The 20,771-nt window shown below is 47.9% G+C and overlaps 1 protein-coding gene and 1 non-coding gene across 2 annotated transcripts in view; both read right to left on the bottom strand.

Moving 5' to 3' along the window:
- Positions 1 to 1,736: 1,736 nt before the first annotated feature.
- The window catches only part of TSPAN13 (tetraspanin 13), a 30,291-nt gene continuing 11,256 nt past the window's right edge, over positions 1,737 to 20,771 (bottom strand). Inside the window, exons 2-6 of the mRNA XM_040964647.1 lie at positions 7,643 to 7,810; positions 6,962 to 7,042; positions 6,263 to 6,376; positions 5,035 to 5,148; positions 1,737 to 2,791 (exon numbers count right to left, since the gene is read on the bottom strand). Of these exons, the coding sequence (XP_040820581.1) occupies positions 2,717 to 2,791; positions 5,035 to 5,148; positions 6,263 to 6,376; positions 6,962 to 7,042; positions 7,643 to 7,810 (552 nt within the window). The 3' untranslated portion in view covers positions 1,737 to 2,716. The remainder of the gene's footprint in view (positions 2,792 to 5,034; positions 5,149 to 6,262; positions 6,377 to 6,961; positions 7,043 to 7,642; positions 7,811 to 20,771) is intronic.
- On the bottom strand, positions 9,416 to 9,522 carry LOC121145955. Its single transcript, XR_005882116.1, has one exon. It is a non-coding gene; the product is annotated as a U6 spliceosomal RNA (small nuclear RNA).

Below are 20,771 nucleotides of genomic sequence, written 5' to 3' on the forward strand. Positions count from 1 at the left end.
CATTCCTCTACAGCAAGCATGTAAAAAGGGAATGAGAGAGCTGGTGTTTGGTGTCCTGTTGTAAGTTCCTGTAACAGTTCCTTGTTAAAGCAAGGCCAGCTGTAAGGATCTGTCAGGCTTCAGGGTTGCCTGGCGCTCACCCATTGTAGTTCAAAGGCACACCCTGATGGGAAGCTCGCTCTCTTCTGACAACAGTGTTGCTGTGTGCACAGGCCATGGCCCTCCTGTCGCTCTAAGGTCAGCCTCACCATTGTCACCGTCTCAAGGGTCGTTCAGGAGTGGCAGGAGCCAAGCACTCAGGCTTCATCTGCTGCCTTCCAGGAGCATTGGCAGGAGCTTGGATCTAAAGCGGAGCAGCCAGGACTCCGATGTCTGCGTCACAATTGGCAGGTGGCCTAATCCCCCTGAACCACACAGTCCAGCCCCAGCCAGCAGGCTATGGGGGTTGCAGTGGCACAACAGCAAAGCCTCTACCCCATCATGCTCTGCAGAGGGACTGGCATGATGTGCCTGAAAACAGAATACCCAGATCAACATGGCAGGACAGTAGCCTAGGCTGGAAAATGTGATAGAGTACCAACTCCTTCAAGAGTCCTTCTCCCCAGACTCCGAGCTTTCGAGCCAGTTTGACCCAAATGAGGAAGTGTCAATGACAGCAAAGGGCTGCTACTGCTCTCTGGAATAAGCCTTTCTGCACAGCATCTTCTGCAGGCAGGGAGGAATTGCATTAGATTCAAGAACCTTATGGGAATTTCTAGACATGGAAGTGATGCACCAACATTTGACAGGTGGAATATGATCTGTTCCCCTCGGCTCCTGCAGGAGCCTGATCCTCCACAACTGATGTGGATGTAATTCAGAAGCTGTAAGGCCTCTGGGCAGTGAAGCAATTAGGACACTGCAGGAGGTGCCCCATGCCTGTGTCCTGGCCGCACCCCACAAAGAGCAAGGAAGACAGCCTGATACCCAGGATGTGCACCCCGAGGGCTCTGCCACCACACCCTGGCCAGCTGAGATGCTTAGGCCAGGCACCTGCAGAACCACGGTCCCTAATTCAGTATGTTGTGACAGTTATAGGCAAATAGCTAAGACAACCATTGACTTTTTTTCTCAATTTAAAGTCTGTCGAGATATTCGCTGATAGAATAATCTCCATATGCTGCATAGAATGCAAGACAAGAAACTAGATGGTTGGATAATGAAGAAGAAACTACGTATTTTTCCAAATAAACATGAACGGCTTCTCTGTTCAAAAACAAACAAACAAACAAAAACCCTGACTCAAGGCTGTCACTGTGCTAAGTGGGTTGAGCCACCACCTCCTGTGGCCCCAGCTGCAGGGCACTGATTTGAACCCTGGTTGCTCCACTTCTGATTCAGCTCCCTGTTCATACTCCTGGGAGAGCAGTAAAAATGGTCCAAGTGCTTAGGCTGCGGCCATTCACAGGAGATGGGATGGAGCAGGACGTAGTTCCTGACCTCCCTGCTGTCTTAGCCATCTCTCTGTCTCTCTCTCCATCCTCCCTCCAGCTCTGCCTTTTGCCTTTAAAATACACAAATATAGCTTTAAAAAAAATCACCCTTTTGGTACTCTAGGGCTAATATCAATCACCAAAACATTTCAAGAAAGGATGTGAGGACGATTTCGCAAAAGACATCAAAGAATTCCACCTCACTTCATTCATTTGCCAATTCTTCCATTCCTTCCTTTTAATTCAAACATGCATACACGAAAGAAAGTTTCCATCCTTTAATATTTTAACATAATATACCACAGCACGATTTCAGTCTCAAATTATGGAAGAACACATTCAGGGATGTCTCAATTTGACAAGCTGTTACGATACTGAGAAATTCCATGAAAAAGTATGTGACGATTTTTAAGATAACCCAAGATTGTTCTGCGACATGGGCCAACATGTTAATAGTAACTTGTTTTAAAAATGCAGTTTTTTGGGGACTCTGAATTACTACAAAAGAATGTCAAGATTATCTATAGATATACCTTCGGAATTCTGCAAACTCATTCCTTGCTGAGGACAGAAGGGAATCCAAATTAGACCATTTCATGGGACTATTTTTCCTTTGCCTTGATTGGTAAAAGTCAAAACAAAATCAAAACCTAGTCTGGTTGCTCTACAGACCTAGCTACGTCTAGAACACGTGGGTATAACTATAAAAGACAACTACAACTAAAGGATCCATTTGTATTCACACATTTCACCACGATACAGCTTTCCAAAAAAAAATTTAAAAACCACAAAAGTTGGGGAGTGGGGAATATGGCGTTCCCTTATTGGACTGGGCATGAGAGAATGTCCGACTCTGTGGCTGCAGCCCTTGCCCCTTATCTACACGGCACGGTGCCACACACGCTCACTCCAGGGAGATGCGCAGGGCACTCAACAACGCGGTCGGCACAGTCAGAAAGGCCGCAGTGGACAAGGCTGGACACTGGGCACATACAGGTTACAGTGACCACAGAGGGTCAGAGGACAGCACTAGGTTCCTTTTCTTTTTGTTAGCAACAGAAGGGGAAAAAAAAAAAAAAGAAACAGACATTTAGAGAAAAGCAATAGTAAAAATATAGAATTCTGCAGTCAACGATGTCATTTCAAAGACACCGCATCCTTCATCGCATGGGAAAACGAGCTTCAATTAAAGTTAGAGAAAGTGACCCAGGTTCGGAATGAGGAAGATGGCCCCCATCTGCTCCTCATAGGAAAGCACTGGGGTTCGCGCGAGGATCCTTCTGGTTCCGGTATCTGTACGTCAGCCAAACACCCAGGATCTGCAATGGGAAGAAGAACACAACACAGTGACAAAGGTGACGTGTGTGTGTGTGTGTGTTTTCAGTTTATCCCTAAAAGAGCCCTGCGGCCTCTGGATCACTCTTTTGGTTCCCAGGACATAACGTTTTCTTTGACAAAGGACACAGATGGAATGAGCATCCCTGAAAAAAAAAATGAACGTAAACGTGGTAGCAGGTGCCTGGCATCCACATCCAAACTCCCCAGGGGTAGGAGGGGTGAGGAGGATATTAACTCATGGAGCAGCCAGGAGGGACTCTGAGGGACAATGCCAGGGGCACAGAAACATAAGGCAGCAGCCCTGGACAACGGCAGGGTGGCCTCACGCTGCCCCCAGAAGGAGTCGCTGTTTGCCAACTCCCGATTTCCAGCTGGAAAAGACAAGAGATGTGTGCTATTCCAGGCAGCCAGGCCTGTGCTGTTTCCGCAGCAACAGACGACTAAGAGGAGCACGGAGGAACAGGCAAGCTGAAACACCATGCGCATTTATAACCCCGAGTTCTGTAAAAACGAAGTAACCGGAAATCTTACACATAGAAAAATGTCCCAACATAGATCACACACACACATACACACATACAAATGCTATCACATTTATTTTGCCAAGGGGGTAAAATGCCTTTTATAAAACTTTTATAAAAACTTTTATTTATTAACTTGAGAAATAGAAAAAGGGAGGAGGGAGGGAGAGACACACACCTTCAGGTTTATTCTCCAAATGCCTACGACAGAAGCAGGCACTCACTTCACTAACTGAAGAGCCCAGAGGAGGCAGGCATGTCAAAATAAAAATGATCATTGCTAACTAGGTGATTTTTTTTTTCTTAATACAGGCATCCAACTTTCATTGTCATGACTTTTTCTTAACTTTTCTCAACTGAATTTCTACAATGTACTTGGATCTGGTGTCTTCAGAAATTTCCCAGAAATACACAGTATGAAAGACTATTTCATGGATTTCAAATTTTGCACCGATATAAACTTATCTGTAACTCAAAGTGTTTTCTATAAACCTTCTGATGTCTCCTTGGACAAAGTATCTGCCACCCAGAAAATGAGAATTTGGGGGCGGTACCATTAAACTCTCTAGCTAGGTTTTCAGAGAGGATAGTATGTAAAACAGAGACCAGGATTCCCCGAAAGAACACCTTGGAAATCTGAGACATGGGCGCACGTTTAGCCCACCAGGTAAAATGCTAATTAAGACACCTGTCCCTTACACATCAGAGAGTCTGGCCAAGACACCCAGCAGAAGTTCCCGACTCCAGCTTTTTCCTCGTACAGACCAGAGGAGGCAGAAGTGATGGCTCAAGCGGCTGGGTCCCTGTCACCCACATGGGGGACTTGGCTGGAGCTGTCAGCTTCCCACCGTTACACACATTTGGTGGGGGTGAACTCATGGAGGGGCTTCCCTTTCTCTGACCCGCAGACTTACACTCGTAAAGAACTGGTGTTTCTGAAGAAGAGCATAAGCAAAGGCAGAATGAGCTGATGAGAAAACAGGGCTATTCAGAAACACCGAATTCTCAACGTGAATTCCAGATCTTTACAACAAAACCCGTGTGGCAAAATGTCGCTAAGTGTTGGATCCGCTTTAATGTGTACAAACACCTTTCACATTCCACCTTCTTCCCACCTGTGTTTTTAAGGTTTTAAAACAAAAATTCATTCTTTAACAGAATGAGCAGATTTCTTTTCCAGCTGTGTGTGAATTTCTCTGACTCATTCTCACAACCAAGGCACAAGTTGGAAGGTGATTTTGTCAAGGAAATTTCTTATAAAAGTGAGTGTGTATTATGCTTCCTTTTCCCCCTTACTTTGTTAATAAAAGTCCAACATGGAGTATTAACTCTTCAAGGAGAGAAAGGATGCCATTGTAATAAGATACATGACATATACATTGTGGTGCAGTGGTTTAAGTTTCTGCCTGCAATGCTGGGTCCCCTATGGGTGCCGGTTTGAGTCCTGGCTGCTACACTTCCGATCAAGCTCCTTGCTCATACGCCTGAGGAAGTAGCAGAAGAATCCAGCCCAATATCACTTTCTCTGGTTTTTACACTTTGCACAGGCAAAAAAACAGCAATCATTCACCCAGTCCTGGTGTAGATTCCTGGGGGCCAATCCCATGTCAGGGCTCCCCTTCTCCCCCCACCCTCAGTGAAGACATCCGTGGGTCCCTGGGTCACACCATGGCACCGTCCAGCCACACAGTGCAGACACCCACCTCTGTAAAGCTGAAGAAGAGGCCGATGCCCCCCACGAACCTCAGGACCTCCCCTGCGTATCTTCCGATGATAGGAGCACACGGAGGGCAGGGCTGGCTGCTCTTCACACAGCTCTGTCACAACAGAAAACACCCACGTCACAACAGCTCTGCCAATGGTGTGCTGCACCTGCACATGTGCGTATGCGCGCACACACACACACACACACACACACTCAGTGTCCCGGATGTCACAAGGAGCTCCAATGTCACAAGGAGGCCTTGGGTTTGCACTATGCCAGTTTTAAAGTCAGCCCCCCAAGACTGCTGCTCCTTTGTGTACTTGCCCTGGATGACCCGACCCTTGAGTAAGGAGGGAACCTGTTCCCGAGTGGCCTGGACAGTTCCATACCAGTAGCATATCACCCAAGACTGCATCTCCAGGGATTCTCACGTTGACTCGGCCGCTGTCATGTTATGAAAAAGCCGCCAAGTCAGACCTTGCAAACAGGGCCATCCATCCTCCAAGCACAAGGAACCAGATTCTCCCAATCCCCAGGGGGCATGGTGGGGGCAGACCCCAAGCCTCAGGGAAACAGCAGCCCCAGTGGAAGCCTGGGCGGAGGGCACAGCTAAGCCACAGCTGACAGACTGCTGGCCTGCCTGTGCAAATGGTGAGATAGTAGAGGCTGTTGTCACAACTGCTACATTTGTGACCAAGCATCCCCGACAGCCAGAGGAAAGTGGTACAGACTCTTGGGATAAGACAACCCTGCAAGACAGGCTCAGAGAGGAGACAATTGGAGCCCAGGGAGGTGCTAAAAGGAGTTGGCCCAAAACAGAAACACGTTGGAATTGAGCCTTGGTATTTCTCTTTCCACAACTTATTCTAGGGACAATGGAAAGGAAGGAGAAGCATGAAAGCCAAGAATCCACACGCCACAGGGCTCTGGGGTGATCAGTGTTAGGGAGCGGACCTGCCCTCTCTTCGTCCTGCTGCAGTAACTTCTTAACATGCAGCCTTTCACTAGCAAAAATAGGACTTGGCCAAGAAATAATGGCTAAGTCAATCCTGAAGGCCAGGCGTACCATGGCCTGCCAAATAGCCGTCCTTCAGCGCCCTCGGGAGTGGACATCTGAGAACAGGCAGACACACGGCAGCAGATGCAGAAACGTGAGTGGATCTGAAACAGTCTCACAACTCAGCATCAGACCACCCACGCCCACCTGTTTCCTCCTTGGGACTCACCGCCAGACAGGTGTCGTTGGGGTTGAAACTTCGGAACCCACAGCAGTTCAGGTTCCTCTGGATGTCATTGCGAGCACTAGCTGTGTTGTTCCAACCAACCTCCAGGAGCTGGCGCTAAAAAAACGCATAGGCCGTGTACACAAACGCAGGCCGTGTGTGCAGAACACACGTGGCCACAGCCCATCACTGGTGGTAGGATACACTCCTGATAAAGCCAGCAAGGCTTGACACATCTGACAATCCTCCACCTTCAACAGTTTTAAAGAACTGTTTTCTATCCCCGAAATGAAAGGGTCTTAGGTTGACGGGTGCTTGAAAAGCAGTACCCAGCTCAAAGGCATAATTCTCAGGGGGCAACAAGACCTTCTGGAGGAAAGTGACTGCTGGAATGTGCAGCAAATGGCTCACGGCCTGAGAGTGGGAAAGGCCTGGGCAATCGGCTTTCAACAGCAGCGCTCTTTACCCATCGAGAACTAAATCTTACTCAAGAAACACAAAAAACACCCAGCACACATGGGGGTCTTCAGCTTCCAGCAGCTACATAAATGCATCCAGACCCGAGAGGGATCAGCTCTGCCTGCTGCCACTGCATGCTGGGTAAGAAGAAATTGTTCGGTATTCCACCCATTCTCCCACCCGGTTTTCACCCATGTTCCCAGGCAGTGCAGTAAAGAAGGGGGCGGGGGGAGTGTCGCTCACCTGCTGCTCCTGGTTCAGGGCCAAACATGCGCAAGACACAGAAAACTGAACAATAAATACAAGTAAGAGAATAATCATATACTGAGGGTTACAAGTCAAGGGTGTTTCTCAACGCTTGTAAAACAGTACAGAAGTATTAACATGTTTGCATGCCCCAGAAGCAAATCGTTGCAAAAATGCAACAGACGGCACTTGGAGAACACCCACAAGCACACATGTAATTATTCCAGTGACAGTGTGCAAGGCCATAAAGGAAAATACTAATAATGCTAATTAAAGAACTGACACACCAAGAATAAAACTCACACACATAGAAACAGGCAGTAAGGATAAATATTTGTAAGCATTCTTCCTAGTAAATCAAAAACAACAATAGGAAATTCTCGACTCAAATATTAGCAAGTGGGAAAGGCCACAGGTGTCCATGGAATGTTTTCATTCCTATCTGCCGTTCATGAACAGGATGGCTACGCTGAATGTGCCGAGGACTTCAGGACGTGACAAAGCGGGAATGTGCAAATATGCCATCCCGTGACGGCACAAAATGTTCTGAATATTAGGAGTTGGCTTTTGTTATTTTTTTAAATCGTTACCTCAAATCAGCCATCTGTATAAAGACAGTTATTAAGTAAGACTCCAGCTGGGAAGAGGGAACAAAGGTCCTCGATGCCAAAAGGATACAAAAAACAGCAACACCTGGTGGTGTTTCACAGCTCCGATCAGGCCCACCAGCGCAATCAGGAACAGGAAGATGCCCACGGCGATGACCACGCCAACCACTCGCAGGCTGGAGATCAGTCCGAAGCCGATGCCCCAGGCAGCGATGCCGATCAACAGCAAGCTGACCAACTGCAGGGGGGAGAAGGAGGAAGCAGACGGTGAGAGGCCATCAGGATCGGCCAGGGGTGCAGCGCTGCGCAGCTCATCTGTAACTGCTGATACTCAACGCTGGAACACACCCAGTGCACAGGGCTGCTTGAACAAATCAGGCTCTGGCAGAAGTCACAGCGGTCCACCCAGCCCTCACAGAGCCTCGAAGGGTGCAGGGCTTCCCAAGTCTTGAACGCGTGCTCCTCCAGTTGTGGAAGCCACATTGTGTGCAGAAGTCCTGAGCACTGCCACATCTCATTCTGTCACAGACATCCCTCCCTGCAGCCAGCCATGACCAGCCCCCTGAAAACCAGGGCATCCCACACTTCTCTGCGCAGTCTCCGCTCCCTGAATGTTGGTTCCCTGGCCCCAGGGTCCCAGTCCAGTTCCAGACCCCCTGTTCCCGATGTCACACTCATGTTCCAAGTCCGCCTCTCCTGGAGACTGGGAGAACTAGGGAAGAAGGGCCCACACTCTTCCTCCTTTCTATCTCCTAGGAACCTATCACAGGTGATGACCTGGAAAAATACTCAAAAATCCTGAGTCAGTCACACACATACACATAAAAACTCAAAGAAAAATTATGTACAGAAACTAATGTTCTAGATGTCTATTTAGTGTAACAGATAAGAAGAGGATTCCTACAAAGGGACTCAGTGGTCGCGGCACCTGCCTTGCACATCAACGAGCCCGGGTTAAAGTTTCAGCTCCCCTTCTGCTTCCAGCTCCCTACTGACACAGCCTGGGAGACGGCAGTGATGGCTGTGCAAGTCCTTGGGTCCCTACGCCCGAGCAGGACACCCGGCACGCGTTCCAAGCTCCTAGTGTCAGGCTGGCCCAGCCCCAGCTGCTGGGGGCATCCGGGGAGTGAACGTGCGGACGGAGTAGCTCTGTCTCTGTCACTTTGTTTTACAAATAAATAGAACTTCATAAAGAAAGGATATCGAGAGAGGACTTTTAGCATGATGAAAAGAATGCAAAGATGTTTCTTAGAATGAAATGGCATCCTGAGCAAGAAGAAGTTATAGTTCAATTGTTTTATGTATGTATGTGTTTGTAAAACAACACCAGCTGTAGAAGTAGAACCTAAATGGCTACTGGTTGACCTATAAAACTCAAAATTTCTCCTTTAAAATAACAAAGAGGGGCGACATTGTGACATAGTGAGTAAAGCCACCATCTGTGAAGCACACCCTGTATGGACATCAGTTGGAGTCCTGGCACCTCCAGGTCTGATCCGGTTCCCTGCTAATGCACCTGGGAAAGCAGCAGGGATGGGAGAAGCTCCTGGCTCCTGGCTCTAGCTCCTGATTCTGGCTACTGGCTCTGGCTCCTGATTCTGGCTCTCCTCTCCTGGTTCTTGGCTCCTGGCTCCTAGCTCCTGGCTCTAGCTCCTGACTCTGGCTCCTGGCTCCTGATTCTGGCTCCTGGCTCCTGGTTCTGGCTCCTGACTCCTGGTTCCTGGCTCCTGGCTCTGGCTCCTGGTTCCTGTCTCTGGCCTGTCCCTGTCCCAGCCATTGTAGCCTTCTAGGGAGTACCAGCAAATGGGAGATCTCTTTCTCTATTCCTCTATCATATGTATATTTTAAATAGATCTATTTTATTTATTTGTGTGTCATCCTTGCTCAGGGCCCATGCTAATCTTCTCTGTATTGTTTCAATTTTAGTATATGTACTGCTGAAGTGAGCACTATTTTATTTATTTGAAAAGCAGAGTTACAAAGAGAGAGAGATATCTTCCACCTGCTGGTTCACTCTCCAAACAGCTTCATGGGCCAGAGCTGAGCCGATCTGAAGCCAGCAGCCAGGAACAACTTCCAGGTCTCCCACATGGGTGCAGGGTCCCAAAAACTTGGACCATACTCCACTGCTTTCCCCAGCCATAAGCAGTGAACTGGATCAGAACTGGAGCAGCCAGAAAACAAACTAGCGTCCACACAGAATGCTGGTGCTGCAGGTGGAGGATTAGCCCACTGTGCCACTGCACTGGCCCCACTTTTCTCTATTTTTATCAGAAATATTTGCAACCTAGTTTGAACCTAAAAATGACAGTGGGCATCCTTCCAGGACAGAACCACATTCCCAGCCACAGATGGCCCTGGTGCTGTCAGCTCAGAGGGCACACACAGAAGCTTGGTTTTCTGCTGTGGGGGACGGGTTCCACACAAATTCTGCCCCTCAGAAGTGTGCCCAGTGCCCCACTTGCTCCACAGCCCCTCCTCATTTCTGATCTGACTGCTTCATTTCTGATCCGCCTCAGTTACAGCTCACAAGCTTCCCTGAGAAACAGGCCCCTGCTGTTTCACAAGTGAGCTTATTTCTGGCTTGGGTACATCCAAATATAGAACAGTTCCTCTCGGGGTCGACACAGGCAGCTGAAGGAGGTGCAAAGAAGAGGCCCCAGGCTGAGCCTCACCTGCACAAGGTGAGAAGGACACACTGAGCATGCCCACTGCAGCTTGGTTCCAAACGATGGAGAGGACCCTCCCTCCCCGCTACCACCCAGCTGAAGCACCTGCCACAGCAAGCAGGGCTCAGCCAAGAAACACAACAGAGAGAAACAGGTGCCTCTATCCAAGAGCGAAACAGAGAGTGGGTGTCTGTGACCTGAAGCAGCTGGCGCAGGCAACCTGGCCCACCAGCAAGTCACAAGTGAGGAGCAGAATGCCTTTGTCCTCAGAAACCACAAGCCTGGCTCCAAAGATCTTCAATTGCCTGGCAGAGGCCTGCCCACATCAAGGATGGCTCTCTGATTCAAACTGACCGTACCTGATCATGCCACCTACTACACACCATCACAGCCCCATCCAGACTGCTGGATGGAGCAGACAGCCCGGAGGCCCCAGTGTGGCCCTGCTGACACAACACTCCACGTGCCAACGGCAAGGGCTGGGCTGCAGCTGCCTTCCTGCCTCGGTCTCACTCCAAGCAGGCAGCAAGATCGCTCCCTACTTCAGCCTTTCGCTCATCAGGGGCATGAAGAAGCTGTGATGTCAAATGTTCCCAACTCGATGGCTGTAAGGAATCCTGGGGGTGGGAGATGGCACTGTGGCACAGCAGCTTAAGCCACCACCCGCAACATCAGCATCTCATACTGGAGCGCTGGCTGCTCCACTGGCAGTCCAACTCCCTGCCCTTGCACCTGAGAAAATTCCTGAAGACAGTCCACGTGCTTGGGTCCCTGTCACCCATGTGCGAGGCCCAAAAGAAGCTTCTGGTTCCTGGTTTCAGCATGGCCCAGACCCAGCCATTATGGCCATCTGGGGAGTGAACCGGCAGATGGAAGATTTCCCTCTCTCTCGGTTGTTCACTTTTACTCCCTGTTCCCTCTCCCCTCCAAAAACCTTGAATTTTAAATAAATAAATCTTTTTAAAATTCCTAAATAATTTTTTAAATTCTTTAAAAGGAAGAATCAGAGACAGATCAGATTTACAGAAACCTCTTCTGTCCACTGGTTCACTCCCCAAATGACTGCAACAGGTGAAGCTGAGCCAATCCAGAGCCAGGAGCTTCCTTTGGGTCTCCCACCCGAGTCCAGGGTCCCAAGGTCTTGGGCCGTCCGCAACTGTTTTTCTAGCTGGAACTGAACCAGCACCCATTTGGGATCCCAGTGCTTATAACTGAGGATTTAGCCACTGAGTCATTGTGCCAGGCCCTGGAAGAATCCTTTTTGAGAAGCAGCCCCAAAGCCTTAACTCTACTAATGAAGGTGTTAAACATTAAGATGGCTGAAAGCTAAATATTCTTGAATATTGATGAAAATGAATCACTCATCAGCAGATGGCCGGTGCTGATCACATGCTTAGAGCCAGGAGACAAAGGCTGGCAGGCTCCCCATGCGAAGACCACATGTTGACCGTCAGCCTATACAGAGCACAGGGCCCTGCCACAGATACTCCATCGACTGCCAGGCATCAAGCAGGGCCAGCTACCACACAAATACACAAGATGTGACCCAATCGCACCTGTGTGATAGATGCTACAACTTGAGGCAACACAGCAGTATTCTTCCTTTGACTTCTGTCTAACTCCATTTAAAAAGAAAAGACTGGGACCAGTGCAATTCTAGTCCTTGGCTAAAGTTCTTGTCTTGCACGCTACAGGATCCCATATGGACACCATCTCTTGTCCCAGCTGCTCTGCTTCCCATCTTGCTCCCTGTTTGTGGCCTGGAAAAGCAGTAGAGGATGGCCCAAAGCCTTGGGATCCTGCATCCATGTAGGAGACCTGGAAGAAATTCCTGGCTCCTAGCTTTGGATGAACTCAGCTCCGGCCATTGTGGCCACTTGGGCAATGAATCAACAGACGAAAAATCTTCTTCTCTGTCTCTCCTCCTTTCTGTATATTTGACTTTCTGATACAAATAAATAAATAAATAGGAAAGACCAGTCAGTTTATAGACCTTGCAAAACCAGGTGGTGAGAAGGACATGCATGGCCTGTGGGCTAGAACCCACAAAAGTTCTGTGCTGTGATTATGTTTTTTCAAGCCGGGGAAGACAGGGGGTTATGTCGCTCCCTGGAGCTCTGGCTGCAAGCACCTGCCACAGTTCCAGGCGATGGCGGCAATCTCTCAATGCAACTGCACAACAGCGTTTGCTACTGTTGCTCTGAGACACTGAGAAGCATGGGCTGATGTGCTAACACACCTGTGCAGCACTGCTATACATCATAGAGTTGTTTTCTTCCGTCCCGGAGGTCTGACTTGGAGCTGAAATAGTGGCAACACATCAGGCTGCATTCCTGCTAGGAGCCCTCAAGGAAGGAACGCCTTTTCCAGCTGTGTCTAGCTGCTAAAGGCTCCTGTTTTCCTGGGTGCTCCTCTCCAAGGTGGCGGCAGCCATTGTGAAATCCGTTGGCCCACCACCCTCTGGCCTGCCTCTTCTGGAGGCCTTTCTGTTTCTAATGCTCACACTACTAATCGAGAATAATCCCCTCCTCTCCAGATTCTTAATCTCATCATTTATTGCTTTATTTTATTTTTTTACAGAGCGATTCAGAGATCTCCCATCCACTGGTTCACGTGCCAAACGCCTGCCTCCACTGTGACCAGGTCAGGGTCATTGTCAGGAGGCAGGACTTGACTCCAGGAAGCGGGGGTCTGCAGCAGGAAGCTGACCCGAGCAGTGGGGAAGTGAGCCCTGACCCACCCATGTGGTACAGCTGCATGCTGATGGGTCTCTTCCCCACTGGCCTCAACACCCCTTCCTGGAGGTAGACACCTCTGATTTAGAGGACAGAGTGGGAGGTTAGAGAGACCTCCTCCAGGCCACCCCCAGAAGGTTCTCCAAGCACGGGCAACAGCATTTATGTGGCACCCTTCCCAAGACAAGTATTTTTTAACCACTGAACAATGTCATCACATTTCATTTCAATATCTAGCTGAGCGCAGAGGAGCTATGGGAGATTCCAGCCAGTCAGAGGCAAATGCAGAACCGAAAAGTCACATAGGAAGTTCACAGGGCGTGCTGTGGGGGCCCAGGGGATGAACGGCCCCCTGCCTGCAAAGGGGACTCAGGATTCCCAGCAGGCGGAGTTGCAGAGTGGAACCGAAACTCTTGCCCAGCCAGTTCCTCCAGAAAGCTTGATTTTTCAGTGTTAAGATGCTCCAGAAAACACAACTACACCCTGGGGGTTGGGGGGAGGGGGGGAACAGCAAAGGTTCCTAAGAGTCTTCAAAAAGGAGTCTGCCACAAATGCACATATCAGGAGCTGGCCTGGTGGCACGGCATATTAAGCCGTTGTCTGCAATACCAGAATCCTAAACAAGTGTGGGATCAAGTCTCATCTCCTCCTGTCCAGCACCCTGTTAATATGCCTGGGGAAGCAGAGGTAGATGGGCCAAGGATTTGGGGCCCTTTACATATATACGAGAACCAGATGAAGCTCCTGGGTTCTGGCTCCAGCCCGGCCCAGTCCAGGCCACTGTGGCCATGTAGGGAATGAACAAGTGGATGGAAAGTGTTCTCTCTCTCTTTCTATAACTCTTTCAAATAAATAAAATGAGTCAAGAAAGAGAAGAGAGAGAGAGAAAGAAGAAAGATAAGAAAAGACACACCAAGACTTTGGCTTGTATGCAGAGTCCCAAGCACACAGGCACCCAGCAGCTGATTCAGAAGGAAGTTGACCACAGGCTGTGATGGCATTGGGGGTGTGCCACACACAGAAGCAAACATGAAATAACTCAGCGGGGACACTTCCAACTTACAGCCCTCCACCCAACCCCAAGGCAGAAAATGCAAACTTTACTATCAATCAAAAAAAAAAAAAACACATAACAATAACAATCTTTACATGAAAGAATTGCAACATGCAAAAGGAGGGTCAGCAAGCCCAAGAACTTGTGACAACAGAACCAAATTGGAGTAAAATTGATACATTTAAATTAAGAAGATAAACAAGGAATTAAAAACAACATGGCGAGACAACTCCAAATTTTATTAAACTGCAGACATGAAAAGGATTCCAAGTAAACCCAAAAGGAAGCAGAAATACAAGAAATATAATCCAAAGGAGAAAGCATCGTCAAAGGAGAGGAGCGAATGGGCCCGGCGCTGTGACGCAAGTGGTTAAGGTCCTCACCTTGCATGCCCGGGATCCCATATGGGCGCCGGTTCTATCCCGGCAGCCCCTCTTCCCTTCCAGCTCCCTGCCTGTGGCCTGGGAAAGCAGTCGAGGACAGCCCAAAGATTTGGGACCCTGCACCCGCGTGGGAGACCCGGAGGAGTCTCCTGGCTTCGGATCGGCACAGCATCGGCCGTTGTGCTCACTTGGGGAGTGAATCATCAGATGGAAGATCTTCCTCTCTGTCTCTCCTCTCTGTATATCCGCCTTTCCAATAAGAAAATAATAAAAATAAATCTTTAAAAAAAAAAAAAGGAGAGGAGCGAAAACGACAGCTTCCCAGTAAAGTATTTTAAGGACTTATTTATTTATTTCATCGGAAGGCAGAGCAGTGCAGAGGCAGAGTGGACTTCCATTCCCTGGCTCCCTGTGCCAGGCCAACTCCAGGAGCCAGTTACTCCATCTCCCATAGGAGTGGCAGGTGCCACTTCTCAGGCACAACGGCAGAGACCACATGAGAAGCAGAACATCTGGGACTTGAACCAGTGCTCCCAGATTGGATGCGGGCATTGCAAGCTCACTACACTCACTAAACCTGACCCTTCAACTGATGATGATGATGATGATGATGATGATGATGATGTGTGTGTGTGTGTAAACTATTAAAAACCCAGAGCGGAAAGTCATACTGTGACAAATATGAGAAGCATTGCCTCCAAAATTCGAGACGACGACAAGGTTGCTGCCTACCAACATAACAGCACCTGAAAGTGGCTGTAGATGATTCATAATTCATTTAAAGAAAAAGAGAAAAGCAAGGTTGCAAGAAATAATCATTTACATAAAAACCAACAGTATGCTTATGCACCAAAAATTACTTTTACTAGGTACTGGAATGTTTGTAAAACAAACCCAACATAAATATAAGGCACACCTGAACAAATCAAAAACAAGTGGTGCAAGACCTTCATGGAGAATTGAAGAACATAAAGATCTAAATTAAGTGAGGAGATACATGATGTTCATGGACAGGGCAGCACTTATCATAATACAGTAGGAATTCTCCTCCCATTTAACATACATGTCTAACATGATGTTAGTCAAAGGGTCAACAGGATTTCCATTTGTGTCAAAGAACCAATGTCCCAGGAAAGCCAGATGTGTTTAGGGGAAAGAGAAAGGCCTCTGTCCACTCCACCTCTGCCCGGCCATCTCCACTGTCTCCAGCAGTGAGAAATATTCTCACTTTCCTCGTAGTGATTCAACCCAGGTGTCAGCGACTCTGTCTATAGCTGCTTTGATCATCTGGATGGCCTGAGCCTGACTCTACTCAGCAAAAACAAAAAAGTTTAGAAAAACTAAGTAAGTGAAAAATCACCCTAATCAATACCCAAAGTTGCCACCATCACGCAGTAAGGAAAGCTAAGCAGCTGGGGCTAGTATGGTGGCACAGCAAGCTAACTCTTCACCTTGTAATGTTGGCATCCCATATAAGCGCTGATTCACATCTGGCTGTTTCATTTCTGATCTAGCTCCCTCCTTACGGCCTGGGAAAGCAGCGGAGGATGGCCCAAGTGCTCCAGCCCCTGCACCCTTGTGGCAGACTGGGAAGAAGCTGATGGCTCCTGGCTTCCAACCAGTTTACATCTGGCCATCACAGTAGATGAAAGGCTTTCATCTCTCCTTCCCTCTCTTTCAGTAAAATATCCCTTTCAAATGAAATTGCTCAAGATAAACCTTAACCAAAAAAGCGCACTAAGTAACTGACAGCACCCTAGCTAGGACACCGGTGTGGCCTGCGCGACCCACTTGTGATTCAGCAGAGAGACTGGGTTGTGACAATGTCTGCCCCGTTTGAACAGGGCCAGAGGACAGTGCCAGTTCACTTCACAAAGCACAGAGAAACGATTTAAACTTGAGAGACTTTGTGCTTCGAGGTCTGCTTCTTCAACAAGACCCCAAGAGCACACGCCCAGCTGCTCTAGCATTTCCTCTGGAGGAGAAAGGATTGCCCAAGCTCCACACCCACTAACTGCTTCGGTCTTCACAGCAAACCCGAGGCTGGCAGCATCAGGACCTCTGTTTGTTTTTGCTTTTTTGGTTTTTTTCAGACAAGGAAGCTGTCCACGGAAAAGAGACTTGCTCAGGGTTACGCAGGAAGGGAAGCTGTCATGTTGTACATTCTGTCATCACTCCCGTGTGATGTCACATGGTAGAATTTCAAAAATATAAACAAGGGAACATACACTAGACAAGGGAGCTAAGGCGAGGACGAGGACACTCTACCCCAGCACCCAGAGCCAGTGCAGATCGCCTGCCTTCCTGCTTCATAAGACACGAGGCGAAGCTCATGTCGTGGCAGAGCCGGTAAAGCCGCGGCCTGCGACGCTAGCATCCCAGTATGTTTTTCTGCAGGCGAAAAAATGGAAAACATTGTTTTCTCTGTGCGTCACTCATGTTCTAGCACATCATAACAAAAATCCCCCAAACATGAATAAGCCCAACTTTTTATATTAAATGTAATACCTATAGATGACTAACATGTCTTTAAAATTTAGTACGTGTTTAATTTTCACTAAAAAGGAATCTTTTACAAATAATAATCGAGCAATCTATTTCTGAGTGATGATCAAGTGTGTGCTATCCCTGGTTCATAATTTGAAGAGAAGGAAATTATATAAAGCCTTACCAACTTAATAATTAATAATAATAAATAAATAATAGTTATCTAATAATTACTATTTCAAATAAAATTAATTCTGACTGCATCACCAGAAAGCCTCAATCTGTCACTGGAAGACAGTACATGAAAGAACTGCAAAAATTTCTTTGTTCAATCATAAGAACAGTTTCCATAGGAAATCAATTGTAGCAGAAAGTAAATTTAGACTATGACAAATAGTTTCCTTCCTTTGGGAGACTGACGGCTGATGGAGCCTGTTATGGATCTGTTCAGTCGGTGAGAGCGATGTTTCCACAAGCAGGAAGCGCCAGCCTTTCCTGTTTTCTCTTCGGGTTAAAAACAAAGGAGAAATGAATCCTGGCGTTTCTGGGTTTTCTTTTTTGTTTGTTTGTCTTGTTTTGTTTTCAAGGTTCTAACAAGATCAGAGGTCAAATCCTGCAGGATTCTAATGTCTGAAACTCCTGGCTGCTTCCCCAACAAGCCAAGACTAGCACTGCCACCATGACAGACTCTGATAATGCAAGAAACAGGTGCAGCCAAGCATCCCAAGTTCATTGGATTCCGTGGTCCAGGACCCTGGGTGATGCCTTCACTACACAGGCGAGCAAATCAGAGGAGCAAAGTGGCAGAGAAATGGCACAGCAGCACAGCTAGCTCTGTACTGAGCACATTTTTTTAAAGTCATCAATCATTTTTTAAAGATTTACTTATTTTTCTTGGAAAGTCAGATACACAAAGAGGAGAGACAGAGAGGAAGATCCGTCCACTGATTAACTCCCCAAATGGCCACAATGACCGGGGTTGGGCCAACAAGAAGACAGGAGCCAGGAGCTTCTTCCAGGTATCCCACATGGACATAGGGTCCCAGTGTTTTGAGCCACCTCCCGCTGCTTTCTCAAGGCCACAAGCAGGGAGCTGAATGGAAAGTGGAGCACCTGGGATATGAACCAGCATCCATATGGGATGCCAGCACTTGCAGAAGGAGCATTAGTCATTAAGCTGTTGTGCTGGGGCCCAGCAGAGGGAATTGTTTAGAACAACTGTTTATGCACCTTTGGGATTGATCTGCAATGCTTTAAAGAACAAAGAAGCGTGTTTGGCAGGGTGGTTAAGAAGCCATGTGGGACAGCCGAATCTCACATCAGGCTGCCTGGGGGAGGTTCAGCTCTGCTCCCAGCTCCAGCCTCCAGTTCATGTACCTCCTAGAAGGCAACCTGCCACCCACACGGGAGACCTGGATGAAGGTGCCAGTTCCCAGCTTCAGTCTACCCCAGCCCTGGCTGGCTGCAACATTTGTAGAGTCAATCAATGGATGGGAGGATCTCTCTCATTCTTTGTCATCTCACAGAAATCAGCACTGAAATGTTAATTCACTACACTCAACCACTCAAAATAATTCAGAAATTATTTAAAATTAAAGAAATTACTAGCACATTCTAGAAGTAGGAACAACCAAATTGTTTCCCAGAGAACAAGTGACATCTGTGGTAGGTGCCCATTGTCTTTGCAGCTCTGGCCATGTTTCTATTGTACAACGCTTAACCAGTCTCTTTGACCTCTCTGACCCAAGACTCACACCTGTCCATCACAGCTGTCCATCCTTCCATGCACAGTGACTGGCCCAATGGATGATGTATAAACCAGCAAGATCGAAAGATACAGAGAAACTGAAACTTAGCTAGCTGCTTGGGCAAAATCTATTCTTCAAGAGACCATTTACATATCAAAAGCTCTAACCTCAAAAAGCTTTGGAGCGCTGTGCAGAAACTCGAACAGAAACACAGCAGATGATTTTCCTGAGTCCCAGTGATCCAGATAAAGCTTACGGAACTGCGAAACAGAGTAGCTAGGACTCGGACCAAGCACTCTGAGATGGAATGTGGCCATCACAAGGGGCCGCCACAGGCTCCATCTTGCAAGTCTTTATCATGAACGTTTTAACACCTGCAAACTGGAACTGCTTCTGTCTGTACTCACCCTGTATGGCCCCCTCCCCAGCAAGATCCAAGTCTAAATCCTTCACTTTGGCAAAGAGCTTTAAAAGAACAAGAGCAGACCATCTTCCTGGAAAGAACTCCCTAACTTGTTACTGTGTAGCCAAAACAAGGAGAGAGCATTAATGAGCCCTAGCCTATCTTTTTTCCAAAAACATCCTCTGTAGACTTCCCATATTTAATTCCAACCTGTGTGGATAGCCACCTGCAGGTGGGGAGCACTAGTTGAAGGGTGGGAGGAAGGGGTTATGAAAGAGAGGGGGGATCCTCCGGGAGCTGCTGCATATGCTTAAGGTCTTGAATGTCAGCTATCAGACTCTAAGTATACGCCATTTGAATCTGTTCCCCAAAAGGACAAAGTTTTTACAAAGAAAAACATTTCAGAGCACTACCCCTTTGGCAGGGAACAAACAATGGTGCCTATAGTTGAAAATGTCATATGGTGACAAGGAAGAGATTTACAGGCAAGGATGATTGGGCAAAAGAGCAGATGGAGATGGGCCCATGACAACAGGTTTAAGTTGTGCACCTGGCATGGGTGACTAATTTTCTTTTTAAAGATGCGCTATTTATTTGAAAAGCAGAATGAAAGAAGCAAAGAACAAGGGATGGAAAATGAGAGAGATTGATCTCCTATCTGCTGGTTAACTCCCCAAATGCCTGCAAAAATCAGGGTTGGGTCAAAACAAAGCCAGGAGCCAAGAATTCCATCAGAGTGTCCCACGTGGGTACCAGGAATCCAAGCACTGGGACCATCATCCACCACATCTGCAGGTGCATTAGCAGGAAGCTGGATCCAAAGTGGAGCAGCCTGGCTTGGAACCACTGCTCTGACACAGGATGCAACATCCCAGTAGCATTTCACCTGCTGTATTACAACATCTGCCCCTAGGCTGCCTTCTTTTTGACTCTCTTCTACGTGAAAATAGTCAGTCAGGCTCTTATTATTTGCAAGTAAATTCTATTATTCCTAACTGCCGGGGTTTGAGTGTACTCCCTCATAGAAGTTCATGCACTGAAAACTCCCAAATTCATAGGTTAATGACACTTAGAGGCAGAGCGTTTCGAAGGTGGTTAGAGTCGGAAGAAGTCACGAGGCTGGGGTTAGCAACCTTTTACCAAGACAGACAGGTGAGTTTGTAGGCGTCCAACCTCCTGCCCCTTAGATGACATCCAGTGATGCTGTCAGGAGCCCCAGGCTGGATGCAGCCCTGTGACCTTACAGTTGGAGAGCCCCAGAACCAGGAGAATGTATTTCTTCCTTGCAGATGATCCAGTCCCTGGCATTCCAGCACAGCAAAAAGAAAACAGACTGAGACACTCCTCCCACACAAAGGCCCTTTGTTACAGCTAATCAGATCAAGTAATCCTTGAGCTGGCTCTCCTTGGTTTCACAATCTGAGATTCAGACCATGCACCCCCACAGACAAACCCCAAGAGCAGCAGGGCCTGACTGCCCCTGGAGGCTGTGTCCCAAGCCACTCTTCGCTCTCCTCAACTTCACTATGGATTCTGTTCCTGGGCCCTGCGCATCTGCCATGCTATGCAGTCAGGCGCATGTTGACTGTATGTTCCCAGCACCTGGCTGAGTGCCTGGGCCAGGAACAGTGCTCAGAGCACCAGAGCTCTCGACATCACTCACTATGCTTTCAGAACCTTATTCTCCAACCTACAGAACACCTGGCGGCAGGGCGCAGAG

The sequence above is a fragment of the Ochotona curzoniae genome, unplaced genomic scaffold (assembly GCF_017591425.1).
Source record: "Ochotona curzoniae isolate NIBS_2020 unplaced genomic scaffold, NIBS_Ocur_1.0 scaffold_3835, whole genome shotgun sequence".
In the NCBI taxonomy this organism is placed as follows: Eukaryota; Metazoa; Chordata; class Mammalia; order Lagomorpha; family Ochotonidae; genus Ochotona; species Ochotona curzoniae.